Raw genomic sequence first — 13,835 nt, 5'->3', positions numbered from 1 at the left:
CTCATTTAATTTAAAATCCTATCTAAATTACCTATCCCAAAATTAGCTTATTGGTCATTTCACATACTCAATCACCTTTAAGCTATCAACTATTTACCAAACACTTTTATATAATCAGTTAATACAATAAGTTAGTCAAATCAGTTAGTAAAATCAGCTAGTCAAAATCAGCTAACTCAATCAGCTTCAGCTTTCAACTTTCTCCCAAACAGGGCCTAGGTCAAGCGTGATTTGCTTTTTATATTTGTGGTTGAGTATGAAAAAAGATTTAAGAAATTTGTTTTAAATACTTTATTTCTTATTCTTGATCGTAATTAGGGTAATGCCTTTTCTTTTCTTTATGCGTAGTACAGAGTTTTATATTTTGCCATTCTTTTTAGTTTAAAATGTAATCAATTTGTAGGGTTGTCTATCATGAAACATATGCTCGTGGATTTCATAAAATTAGGTAATTATCAAAGAAGTATTGATCTAGTTTAAGATGGATGATCATGTGAGAGTGAGGGGTAGCTCAAGTGGTTAAAGTTGCCCTCCCGATTTCAGGTGATTTTTTGTAAAAACAATTGTAAAATCTCTCCTAATTAAACTTATATTATTTAATTAGTTTGTGGATTTGAGTTAATCCAGTTGCTTAAGTTAGTGTGCCCAACCCAAATACACTAATATTGTGTTATTTTTCAAGTTGTATATTTGTGGTGTGTGAGATTCTCGTAGCAACTACTGATGTTTTGTAAGGATTAATAAAATTGGTGGTGGTGACAAGAGGAAGTACTCACTACAATATTCACGACATGCAATAAACAAACTCATAGCAAGGTCGGCGAGAGAAGACAAAAATGTGTGGAATCATTGTAACAATATCAATAATTTCAATACCACTATTTACAAAGATCAAAACTATTGTTAAAGTGCATTTACAACAACATGCATGTACTACTTGTGATACTTGCTTCGTCTTGACACTCCACCCTACATGGTAATCAAAGTCAAATCCAATTTAATTTTTTTTTAGATCGGGCAAAAAATGTGCAAATAAGAGAGATTGAACCCTTGACCTTCCAAATCTATGCAAGAAGTAACTAACCAACTAAACCACTACTAAAACTTAAATATTTGTACAAGATATTTAATTTATATGATATCAAAATCTGGGCATTGTTTCTAAAAAAAAAATATGGGCATTGTGGGGCTAAGGCTCAAGTAAGCCCCTGGATCCGTTTAAAGTACCTCATAGACGACGTACTAACGGTTCTAGAGGTATTAAAAACTGACCCGATCGACTTGAACAAAACTCAATTCAGTTTTGGACTTGTATAGATATAATAATTAAGCATGACTAAAATTTAAAATAGATCCAACTCGATCTCATCAAGACTAACATAACCATCCGAATTGATACCTATAGTCTATAGAGATTGATTACGAGTGTAAGAAAGGATTTTCTATTTGCCCCGAGCCTAGGCTAACCCAAAGGCCAACACCCATAAAAATGCGAGTTAGGTGACACACCACCTTCCCTTTCAAGACTAATCCAAATTTCCTCTTCATCCCCAAAATTAGGTTTTCCCATTTCAGTTTTCACACTCAGTCTCAACTCTCAACCATCATATTCGATAAACAAGCCGGCATTTCTCAATTCTCTCATCTCTTCCCAATTTCTTCACAAATTCTCTTCCCCCATTTTCTTTCTACCATCAACAATCTCAAAAGTTAGCAGAAACGATTTCTTCGATGTCGAGTTCACTCGCCGGAAAATTTGGTTATGCCGGCGGTATACCGGAGCGAAAAGTCCGACCCGTTTGGGATGCGATTGATTCTCGACAGTATAAAAATGCACTCAAACTCTCTTCTACTCTTCTCAACAAGTATCCCAATCTTCCTTATGCAATGGTCAGCTTTTTTCCTTGTAAATTATCTCATTCTTAATTTTTCACTGTTTTTAGGGTTTTTCTTGGGTATTATTTGTTCATTGTATGAGATTATGTTTGTTAATTATGTTTTTAATTGTGGGTTATTTGAATTGAATGTGTTAATTGAACGAAATTGTGTTTGATGTCTCTGATTTCGGTATAAATGATAGAGTGCACATTAATATACTATTGGGTTATGTGGGGTTTTGATCAAGATTTTTGTTTTCGTCGAAGATTTTATGTTTTGTGAAATGGTTTTATTGAGAAAAACTTGAATTGTCATGTTGATTTGATAGCAAGAACCTTTGGATAAATATTGGCACTGTTATCCTTTGGTAGATTGGTTTTTATTACTATTCATCTTTATTAGAAAAATAGTGATTTCAGAGTGGAATGTGTGACATTAGATTCAATTGCTCATTCTGATTGTCATGTGGAATGTGTACAATTGTTGTCAGATTGTAGTATTTATATCCCTGCAATGCCTCGGTATCGGACTGGACTTCTTAAGCTTACAGGAAAGTGGGTATAGTATGTCAGTTTAAGGAAATCATATGTTTTACAACAAATTCAAATTTATGAGGATTGTATTGCTGTTTACTGTGTTGCATGTTTTCTTTTAATAACTTGTCAATGTTGCTCGAGTAAGATCTTTATGTTAACCCTCACATGCGTAACCATGTGATGTTCCCTTTTGTTCTTAGTTTGTTACTGGTATAAATTTCGGTAACTTTTCAAAATTTATCTTTCTTGTGGTCTGCCAAACCAATTGAAGAAATGTCTTGAAACATCTACAGGCACTTAAAGCTCTTATTCTGGAAAGAATGGGGAAACATGAAGAAGCATTGTCTATTTGTATGGAAGCTAAGGAATTGTTGCATAAAAATGTGTCCTTGTTAATGGATGATCTTACACTCAGCACGCTTCAGATTGTCTTTCAAAGGCTTGATCGCTGTAAGTATGGGTTTTGATGCTTATTGCTAAATGCTGCAATTGTGTTGTCTGACATGTCTTCTCTTATTTGAACAGTGGATCTGGCTACTAGCTTGTATGATTATGCATGTGGCAGAATTCCAAATAATTTGGAGTTAATGATGGGACTTTTCAATTGTTATGTTCGTGAATATGCATATGTGAAGCAGCAACAGGTTGATGTTTTCTTAGGCCACCGTTAATTTTTGTTTGAATCTCCATTCTTGGCTTTAGGGGTATGTGATTCTTCCGGCTTAATACTTTCTTCCTTTTTTCCCAGACAGCTATTAAAATGTACAAGCTTGTTGGTGAAGAGAGGTTCTTGCTTTGGGCTGTTTGTAGCATACAGTTGCAGGTTACTCTTTTGCTTTTCTGAATATTTTATACTGTAATTCATTTTCTTTTTTCTTGCTGGTAATCTGGTATGCTTGAGGATTTTTCTGATTTGTTCAGACTGAATACTATTGAAATATTGGAAATTGGATTTTTCTGGTATGTTTGATGAGGTTGATGCATTCTATATCTGAGAATATATGCTATGATTCAAAGGATAAAAACTGATGTGTTATTATCCTTATAAACAAGCCAATGGTTATTAGATATATGTTTTCCAGCTGACCAATTTGTTTTCTTCGCTTAACAGGTTAGCTGTGGCCAGGGCGGAGAGAAGTTGTTAGGATTAGCTGAAGGCTTACTTAAAAAACACATTGCCTCTCATAGCTTGCATGAACCTGAAGGTCTGTTTGTGATATCTTTTCATATGTCTGAATGATAAATCATGTAGCTTGTCTGGTCTTTTGTACTGAATGATTTACATATCTTGCAGCTCTTATTGTGTACATTTCTGTGCTGGAACAGCAAGGCAAGTATGGCGATGCTTTAGAGGTCTTATCAGGAAAATTAGGATCCCTGATTCTGATTGAAGTTGATCGACTTCGCTTGCAGGTATTTTCTGAAGCTTTTTTTCTTGTGCTTTGTTATTTTGTCTATTGACTATGGTGCTTGGTGAATTAATTTCCTCATATTGTTATCTGAAGCTTTGTGATCTTTCTATTGCTTTTATCATGAAAATGCTTGAAACTGTCCCCAGTTAATTGTTTTAGTAAGAATGTTCCTGCCGCTCTTCAAAAAATCCTTGGCGTATAATAAATTGAGACCTTTGAAACTATGAATTGCAAAGTTCTGTGTAGTAAATCTTCGTGTCTGTTGTTTAGCATGCATAATATTACCTCTTAGGTTAAAAAATTGTTAACATAGACATTGAAGCTCTTTTGATTTTCTTGCATTCGATTTCTTATTTGTTCTGTTTTACTTAAGCTGGCAGGGTAGACTTCTTGCTCAGTCAGGTGACAATGCTGCCGCAGCCAGTACATTCCAGAAAATCCTAGAAATGTGGTATGCTTGTGGACTCTGTTTTAGTGTTATCATTACATTGTCATTGCTTAGTAGAATGCAAGTCACTGTTAATTAGTGTTTTCTTATGTGCTGACTGTCACCTCTCTTTTTTTAGCTTTTCTAAAGGATTTTAAGTTGCCTATATAGCTGAGGTCTCAAGGGCTGAGGCTGGACTTTTTTTTTTTAATTTTATTTTTGTGCTTTAGCTCAGTATTGTGCTATTATGTGGTCCTTTGCTTTTGTGTTTTTTAACATCTCTTTTTCACTATTTAACCTCATTGCTCTTTTGACCTGGCAGTCCCGACGACTGGGAGTGTTTCCTTCATTATTTAGGTTGTTTGCTTGAGGATGATCAAAGTTGGTGCAATGGGGTAACTAGTGAACCAAGGTGTCCCCCAGGATCTGTCAATAAGCTTCCTTATATAACAGATGATGTGGTACGTTAGCTTCTCTATGATGTCTGAGTATTATCATTCTTGAACTTCTTTTTATCAGCTTTCAGTGACCAGATAGTCAGATAAGTAAGTTAATTTGGGATTAGCATGGAGCTGATGCATATAAAGTTTATTAAATGTAGATTAAAAATATTGAAATTGTGTTTAGAGAGCATGAAAGAGAGAGAGTGTTTGATTAGAGAGAAAAAAATCAGTAGGACTGAGAAAGGCTATAGTTTTGTTTTGGGATGCTCCATAATGGCAATTGTGTAGGTTTTTTTATGGGATGTAGAAAGTAATAGTTAGAAGAATCTTCCAGTTATGTATTTAATCACTCTTATATTTGCTGATACTATTACTGCTTCGGATCAGTTTGACGGACAGGAACTTATTTGTTGTAATTTTGCAGTTCAATTCTCGTATCCAAGATGCATCAGCTTTTGTTAGAAAATTAGAGACAGAAGCTAGTGATGATTCTAAGAGGGGCCCATCTCTTGCTTATCTTGAAATTGAGAGGAGGAAACTCTTACATGGTATTGGTGCTAAGGAGAAACTTATTGATGCCTTGGTGCTATACTTTTCTAGGTGTGTATTTATATTACTTCCTCTTTTATTTTTATTTAATGCAACATTTGGACTTTCACGTTTGCCAACGCACTACTTCAACACTAATAAAAATTTGATATTTTGAAAGTATATATCAAGAAAATTCTAACAAGACCCCACATGGCTATAGTTTTCATTCCTTTATCAAATGATGGTCAAAGGGTATTATGTGAGTAGTGTTAAAGTCAAAATGTTGCACTTATAAATAAATTGACTGTCTGAACTTATCAATTATGTTCCTAATTAAGTGATGATAGAGGAGAAACCTTTTTTTTGTTAAATTTTTTTTTTCTTTTTCTTTCTTCTAGTGACCCTTAGAAGTACTAAGAAATCTCTAAGATACAGATTGAGCTGGCTAGAAATTGATATGGGGGTGTTCTCTAAGAAATTGATATAGATAAAGAATGATATGATTGGGCTTTTTACTCCTATCTATTTTTGTTGCATAACAGTAAAGTTGTGTTGGATATAGGTGGATATTACTACCCATGGAAACATGATAGAGCAAAAATTAGAGAATTAGGAAACTTAAACTTTTGGAGAAAGGCCTTGAATATATAAAATAATATTATTAGCAATCTTAAGGAAAAGTGCCATTTTTCTTTGAGTTTCAGAAACAGAGAAGTTAAAATTTGTGACAGGATTCAAGTTGTTTTTTTACCCCTTCTATTTCCTTTTTGTGGAAACATATTTGTATGAATGCCTATTCTGATTTTAGAGTGAGGGATATTGTATTTTGTTTTCAGTAAACACAGCTGTTTGGTCTGGATCTCTGTAGCAACTATCAGTCATTTCAATTTTCTATGCGTTGTGTTAAAATTGCTTCATTCTACTCTAAATTGATAGCTTGGTGTGGCTTGTTTGCTCCGTTAGCACTGTATTACTTTTTTGAAAATACAGCTTGGTATATTGTTTCAGCTTTTCATGGTTATAATGATGCAGATTTGGCTACTTAGCTTGCTTCTGCTCTGATGTTGAAGTATTTCTTGACATTTTAACTCCCGATGAGAAAATGGACTTGCTGGAAAAGCTCAAAGAGAGCTCTGTATCCACGTCTATGGTACCAACAAAATCTCTCGGTCTGGCAATCAGTCTCCAGAAGTTACAATTGCAAATTGGCATCACATACAAGCTCCCTGATGCTGGTGTGTCTTCCCGTCTTTCCCATTTGTCATTTAAAATGGGTGGTTTAAGCAATAGCTTCACCCGTTATTTGAAATTGCAGCAATTTTCTTTTTAAGGAAGTTTCACAAATATTGCGTCATTTTTTAATAAAGAAATTCAACATCTTCTTTCTTATTGCTAATATCCAATATACCTTTGTTGACATCATCTCAATTTCTTTTTTATTTGTGGGTAATTCACTTAGTTTTTGTGGTCTCTCTCATTTGTTTCCCACTTTTTTTAATCTCTGTGCCCCCCCCCCTCCCCCTCCCCCCTAATTTTGCAACATATTTGGATGGAGGAGGATTTTTCTTATTGGCTATCTTCTATTTGTCCCAGAACTTGAAAGTTTGGCAGTGAAGATGATTAATATTTATCGTAAAAACCTTCCTCTTTCAAAGGATTTGGATCCACAAGAGAGTATGCATGGTGAAGATCTTTTTCACATGGCTTCCAATATATTGGTCCAAGTAAGTCTTCCACAATGAGTTTGTATTCCTTTGGGGGGGGCTGGGGTGTTATGGGAATAGTTGCATGTATTAAGGCATGTGTGATTATTGTGCTTTACTTTGTTTGTTTCCGTGCTCAAATGTTATTGTTCATTGTACATTTGGCTATATAAAATTATAAATTGCAAAGTGTTCTGGATTTTAAAGAAACGGAGGAAATTTTGGTCCTGTAATCCGAACTACAGATGAATTTGGACTGATTATGCTCATTGAATGGTCCACCAGAGAATTAAAAATGTAAATAATTAAGGAAATTAGCTTTTTGAAAAGTGTTCCGTAAAAGAATAAGAGAAGATCATGTTTTCTACCCCTGCTTTGTCTGACCACTCAAATTGTCAGTGGTCGGAGAACCTTTTACTGAACCTCATCCACTGTGGACAACCAGTTTTGTGGCTAAGTCGGGCTCTCGAATTTTCTCTTTTCTTACACCTCCCCAATTCTCTTCAGTCCTTATCCCTCTTCTCATCACCACCCTTTTCATTTTCTTACTTGATGAGGCTTTTTTTTCCTACTAGCAACTATTGATTTCTTTCCTTGTGGTTAGTGGTTGCTGGAGACTGGAAGGTGGTTGATGGATGGATTTGAATGGAGGTTGGGGGTGGGTGTGAGAGTGGGGTTTGGTGGGTCAAGGGAGAAATTTTCATAGTTTCTCTCTCTCTCTCTTTTAAGTTTAATCTTCTCAAACTCAAATTTTGCTACATAATCAATACTTTCCTTGTTTATATGGACTTAAGTCACAATGGACCTTGGAGTTCCATTTCCCCTGTTTTATCATATTCCATTCCACATATAGGAAATGTCAGATTTGCTTTGCTTTATTGTTAGGCAATCATACTTGTTTGTTTGTGACGTGTGTTCCTTACCAATATTGATCCTATATCATGCTGTTGCTAGTCCAGTCCCTCAGATTTGCTTTGCTTTATTGTTAGGCAATTATACTTGTTTGTTTGTGACGTGTGTTCCTTACCAATATTGATCCTATATCATGCTGTTGCTAGTCCAGTCAAGCTGATCTTTTCAATACCTTTGTCGCTGCTTTCAGTTATATTGGAGAACTGGAAAGATTGGGTATTTGTTAGAGATTGTTATGATGCTGGAACTAGGATTAAATATCAGGAGGTCAGTTTTTCATCATTCAGGTTTTCTGGTTTTCTTTTTATTTATTAATTTTAGTTATAAATTTGATTCTCTTGAAATTCCTCCTACTCATTTTATTATTTATACATAATTAGAATTTGTTGCATAATTTTAAGTGCTGTAATCCATGCATAAATGCAAATTTACTTATAAAATTGCTACTACAACTTGTTGTGGATATGTAGCATTTCCCTTGTATCCCCCCCCCCCCCAAGTTTCTGAGAACTCTTTGTATATCCTATGAATGCTTCATAGTGTGAATGTGCTCAATATTTTTTCAGATGATTGGTTACCTCAACAAATCAATAAAAATTTATGTAGTTACATATTAAATCATACTTCATAGTTTGATTTCTTTGGATCCACTCCCTGACTAAATTATGCTGTACCAGACTTACTCTCGTCTACTGAATATTTGGTAGAATGTGGAGCTGACCATGGAATTTTTTGTTTTAATGTACAGATTTGTATCGCAGTATAAGATAATATTGCTACATTTGTATTCTCACTTGGGTGCGCTTCCTGTAGCCTATGAATGGTTAGTAATTTAATCAGAGCCAAAAACTCCTTTTATTGTGATTAGGTTGATGGAGTGCCACAATATAGTTTATATGTATTTTACAGAATGTTTCTTTGACTATGAGAATTGTGTCAATATTTTAGGTTTCGTACTCTGGATGTGAAAAATATCCTGTTAGAGTCTCTCTCACATCAAATCCTGCCACAGCTGTTGTTATCTCCTCTTTGGGAAGCTTTAAATGATCTTTTGAAGGACTACCTGAAATTTATGGATGACCATCTTAGGGAATCTGCAGATCTTACCTTTCTTGCTTATCGACATCGTAATTATTCAAAGGTAAGCTTTTATCTAGCTGTGCTTATTTTAGTTTTGCTTCAGCAATGTCTTTTGGTTATTGGTGCTCCACTCTCACCTCTGTCATCCTCTTTTTTTTTTTTTTTTTTTTTTTTTTTTTTTTTTTGGGGTGTGTGTGTGTGTGTGTGTGTGTGTGTGGCACGTGCATATGTGCTATTTCAAATTCTGAATGTGTTTCTCTGCTTAAATTCACTTTATAACACTTGGTGCACCGGCACAGTTCAACATCCTTTGCGGCACGTGCATATGTGCTATTTCAAATTCTGAATATGTTTCCCTGCTTAAATTCACTTTATAACACTTGGTGCACCGGCACAGTTCAACATGTGATTAATTTTGGCACATGTTTTTAGGCTCAGTTCTGTAATTCTGTTCAATTATATACGCCTATAACTTTTGTTGCTGGCTTGCTGCCCTAATTCATCTTGCTCTTTTTGTGTGACTATTGCCTGTATTAAATCTGGAGTATTTGTTGTACGGGATTGGATTGTAGGTTAAAGTTATGGGTGCTTTAGGTAAAAGTATTTCATGATTCTACAAAGTAGGTGTAGAACTGTAGACTGTGGAGAGCCTGAAAATAGAAAATATTATCGGGGTTGGGACTTTTAATATTTTTGGCCTAACAAGTGTTGCTTCTGCTGCCTATGTTTCAGGTTATTGAGTTTGTGCAGTTTAAAGAACGATTGCAACATTCTAACCAATATCTGATTGCACGACTTGAATCATCTATTTTAAAGCTGAAGGAGAAAGCCAACAACATTGAGGAGGAAGAGGTAATATTTCCTGCAGGACGTGCCCTTAGCTACATGCTGATATTTCTTATGTGTCAGTGACATGTTTTCTTCACAGGGTGTTTTTGAATCCTTGAAATGTGGAACTCAAGCTCTTGAGCTTGCTAATGATACGTTGTGTCAATCATTGACATTCAATGAAGAATTACAATTAAGGCCTTGGTGGACCCCAACTCCAAAAAAGGATTATCTTTTAGGTTAGTGCATCATGCTCTTTGACCAGCAGTGAACTGTGATATATTTTTTTTTCTTTTCTAATTGACACTTTTTTTCGCTTTCATGCAAATTGTAAAACAAAAGTCTGGTTGCCGTTATAGATGTTAATGTCTGCCGTGTATGTTTCTCCAACTTTTCAGCTACCAGAAATGGCTTTATGAGCTTCCTTTTTATAGCTTGTGACTGTTGACTAGGCTCTTATAGGTTATTGCTATGTTGCTGCCAATGCTTTCCTTCATGTGACTCTGTTTGAGTCTTGTAAGATGGATGTAATTATCATAATAAAATTATTAATGTGTTCCTTTGATTTCAGGACCCTTTGAAGAACTCAAACATCCAATGGAAAACTTGGTACAAACACTTTTTGCTGCTCATGATGGTACTTTTATTTATGATTATATGTACTGATTTGGTCCTTTGAGCTATAATGCAGGATCATTGTAGAGAATGGGAAACAAATGTGCGAGAAAATGTTGAGAGGAGATCTCTTCTTCCTCGGATGATATATTTGTCTGTGCAGTGTGTGTCAGCTTCTAGTAAGGAGAACATAGATGTTAATGGGTCTGTGCCTGATTCTACCTTCTCCTTGGAGATGAAATCGTTGTTGGAGCGCTATGTGAAGATCCTTGGCTGTTCTATTGACGAGGCTGTGAAAGTTGTGCTTGATGTTGCAGAGGGTCAGAGACCTTTGGAGGTCTGTATTATTATAATCTTCGTTCTTGTTTATTATCTGTGCAACTGCTTCTGATACTGCCCCTCTCTCTGGAACTATGATACATGTGGTAGCATGTGCCTCTACTGGATTGAAAGCTATAATAATATACTACATTATTTCAGGATTATCTAATATGAATTGTCAAAGCTATAATGATCTATATAGTATAGCAGGGTATCTATCATCCATATTAAAAAAAGTACTACATATCATGTTATTTGAATAAGAGATGCCCTGTCTTATGAATGGCATTTTTTTACTTTATGTTGACAGTCATTGGACTTATGTATATAGGAGTATACTTTCTTCTTCCCATTATGTTTTGCACACTTGCTTGGTGTAGATGTCCAAATCATTTTATTTATTATTCTCCCCCTAAGAAAAACCAAGTGGCCCACTCTTTCATAAACAATATGTCCACCATTTATATCTGTGCCAACCCTATCATTAAAAACAATTAAGGGCAGAGGGATTAGCTTGATCGAATGGGTGAAATCTGCTGTGTTGTTTTTTTTAAAAAAAATTTATTTATTTATTTATTTATGATTATTAATTTTTTTATTTAAACTTTTTCCTGTGTCGGCATTTGGCGCAGGCTTTGGGCTCAGACTTGATAGATTGGGTGAACTTCTCTGTATTTTTGAACGCATGGAACTTGAGCTCCCATGAATCCGTGCTTCCAAGAGCTGAAGGGAGTACATCACTTTGGCATCTAGTAAATTCTTTGCTACAGAAGTGTATAGTACAAAAGGTCAGAATAACAGGTCCCAAGGTTTGTTCTCCAGGAGGCGATCTGCCAGTTTTGGTGCAATTGATTGCAGAACCTGTTGCTTGGCATTGTCTAATACTCCAATCTTATGTTCGCTCATCTATTCCTTGTGGCAAGAAGAAAAAGAAAATTGGACCCACAGATGGTTCAACTTCTGTGTTATCTCAGACCATCCGGGATTCAGTTTTGTCTCTGTATAGCATTATAGAAGTGGTTGTGGAATGGTTGAAAGAAGAGGTCAATAAAACAGAAGATGAAGCAGTGGACCATATGCTCTCCTCCCTCACGAGTGACCCAAATGAAGGTCCTGGAAAAGTATACCAAGCTCTTATAGAATTGTGGTCTACTGCAGACGAAGGAGAACTGGGTGACCGAATCTTCCAAGGAATCAAGTCCTGGAGTCCAACAGATGTTGCCAGGAAGACATTTAAAGGCCAACATAAGATGATGTCGACTTTTCTACAAATATGTGACTCCAAGCTTAAGCTGTTGGAGACTGTAAAGCAGCAAATATGAGGTGCAAGTAACCAAGTACTTTGCTAGCTCACTCTTGACAGTTGTGTTGGGTCATTTGTTTGGTTGGTATGTTTGTCGCCTTGGCACATTGAGCCTCCTGCCTTCATTCTTTAATTACCCTAAGGGAACTTCATTATCCAGGCACCATGTGCGTTTTTTTCTTCTTGATACAAGTTCCCAATCTAATTGGCATGTTTCTCAATAGGAGAATTTCGAGCTTGAATCATGTACATTAAAGAACAATAGGAATCACATTTTTCTTTAGTTCTTTTTGACAGCAGAAAAAAAAAAAGAGAAAAGAAAAGAAAATAGAGGCTTGTAACTTCAAATTTTTTCGGAAATGAGCTTTGTCAATAATTTTTTTGAATGATAGTTTAACAATTTTACATGATTTTTTCATGCCAAGAAAGATTTTCTTGGTACTCCACTATTCCTAATACATGTTGCCTTTCTGTAAATTTACTGTACTTTATATCTTTCTTCTTGAATAATTTACCAAATTGCCATGGAATGCAGTTGCAGAACCACATTTATGATTTGGACTTCTTGTTGCTGTTATTAGCTTAGCAGAGGGAGACTCGTTGCTCATTTTCTGACCACTGATGCTCTTCCTTGTCAAGGCCTTGCTTACATAAATTCTTCCTCCAAATTCATCAAGAATCACTTGCACGAATTGCCTGAGCACCTTGGCCTTCGCTGGCTCTATGAGCATTGAACACCTTTATTTCCGACAATGCAGGACTCATTCAAGTTAATATTTCCCAAAGATAATCCTAGGAGCACATCTCCATGACTCCATCCATAGGGGTTGGAGGACTAAAAGATAACTCGAGTACCTAATCAACATGCCGCGATTGATACTGTATTAATTAACAGAGTCATCCGATTCTGGATGTGGAGCAGAAATCCACAATCATGAACTTGTATGCTCCTTAGCTGGCCAATCTGACATCACTCTATACTCGTAAGCAGCAAGTAGAGATAGTTCAATGACAGTCACCTAAGAACTAGAGGGGTCATTAGCATGGAAATAGGAATAAGTGGGTAGTTGATGACAATTGACAAAGTCCCAAATAAGATTCTTATCCAAGACTTGAGATTAGATCACGTCTAAATCTACGATAATGTCTTTATTACACCAAAATAAGGCTCCAATGACTTTTTGCAAGAAAATTTGTCAATTTTTTCAAAGAAAAATAGCATCACATTGACACTCCTTACTAGCTACTCCGTACTTACTTAGCCAATACATGACAAATTGGCAAGTTATTGTAAAAGATTACACCATATCAACAAATATGGTATAAACAGATTCATTTATCTTTTTCCTTAATGGTAGCAATTATCCCTACATGTATCGTAGAAGATAATAATCTAGCAATTATCATAAAAAAAAAAACTATAAGATGGAGTGATTGTCAACAAATATTCCTTTCAATAACCACAAATTTCTTGAGATTAGTTGCATGATTGATTTTTCATGGATACTTAGCTTAATGACATCAAGTCCACTAAGATCATTGAAATTTCCAAACATTTGGAAACTTCATAAGTCAATTAACGAACAAATAGTCAGTGATAAAATTTCAACAAAAGTTAACAAAAACCCAAAAAATTTCGTTAAAATAAGATTATAGTCGTTGGAGTTGCTGGCACAACCAAAAGCCAAAAAGATACCTAAAACCGTTACCTTAATTAGATTGTCAATAACAAAATTTCTTGTTTATTTCGTGTTGCATACGTTCAAAAGTCTTTAAGGTTAGCTGGAGTTTCTTAATTTTTTTTAATTAAGATCAAATTAAGGAAGGTCAACTAAACAAGTGTAAA

General features: G+C 35.3%; 1 protein-coding gene across 2 annotated transcripts; it reads left to right on the top strand.

Annotated features, from left to right (window-relative positions):
- The first annotated feature begins 1,522 nt into the window (after positions 1–1,522).
- Positions 1,523–12,435, top strand: LOC145624512 (N-terminal acetyltransferase B complex auxiliary subunit NAA25-like). Of its 2 annotated transcripts, XM_081677559.1 has the most exons (19): positions 1,523–1,890; positions 2,708–2,864; positions 2,940–3,058; positions 3,163–3,237; positions 3,526–3,619; positions 3,709–3,827; positions 4,207–4,277; positions 4,576–4,714; positions 5,121–5,296; positions 6,260–6,462; positions 6,821–6,951; positions 8,033–8,109; positions 8,591–8,665; positions 8,791–8,983; positions 9,655–9,774; positions 9,851–9,989; positions 10,322–10,359; positions 10,442–10,702; positions 11,319–12,435. In XM_081677559.1, the coding sequence occupies exons 1-19, from the start codon at positions 1,732–1,734 to the stop codon at positions 12,006–12,008; spliced, it is 3,036 nt and encodes a 1,011-aa protein (XP_081533685.1). In that variant the 5' UTR covers positions 1,523–1,731; the 3' UTR covers positions 12,009–12,435. The 2 variants fall into 2 exon arrangements, with proteins under 2 accessions (XP_081533685.1, XP_081533686.1); XM_081677560.1 differs by lacking the exons at positions 1,523–1,890; positions 2,708–2,864 and having other exon boundaries at positions 3,007–3,058; positions 3,167–3,237; positions 11,319–12,396.
- Positions 12,436–13,835: the final 1,400 nt, after the last annotated feature.

Source organism: Chenopodium album, chromosome 3 (genome assembly GCF_948465745.1).
Source record: "Chenopodium album chromosome 3, dcCheAlbu1.1, whole genome shotgun sequence".
Classification (NCBI taxonomy): Eukaryota; Viridiplantae; Streptophyta; class Magnoliopsida; order Caryophyllales; family Amaranthaceae; genus Chenopodium; species Chenopodium album.
The sequence above is the reverse complement of the archived record's forward strand: the minus strand, read 5'-3'. Positions and strand labels throughout refer to the sequence as shown.

Coding starts and splice junctions, on each gene's coding strand:
- LOC145624512 (XM_081677559.1), top strand. CDS start 1,732: ATGTCGAGTTCACTCGCCGGAAAATTTGGTTATGCCGGCGGTATACCG. Junction 3,620..3,708: donor TAGCTTGCATGAACCTGAAG/GTCTGTTTGTGA, acceptor CATATCTTGCAG/CTCTTATTGTGTACATTTCT. Junction 6,952..8,032: donor CTTCCAATATATTGGTCCAA/GTAAGTCTTCCA, acceptor CGCTGCTTTCAG/TTATATTGGAGAACTGGAAA.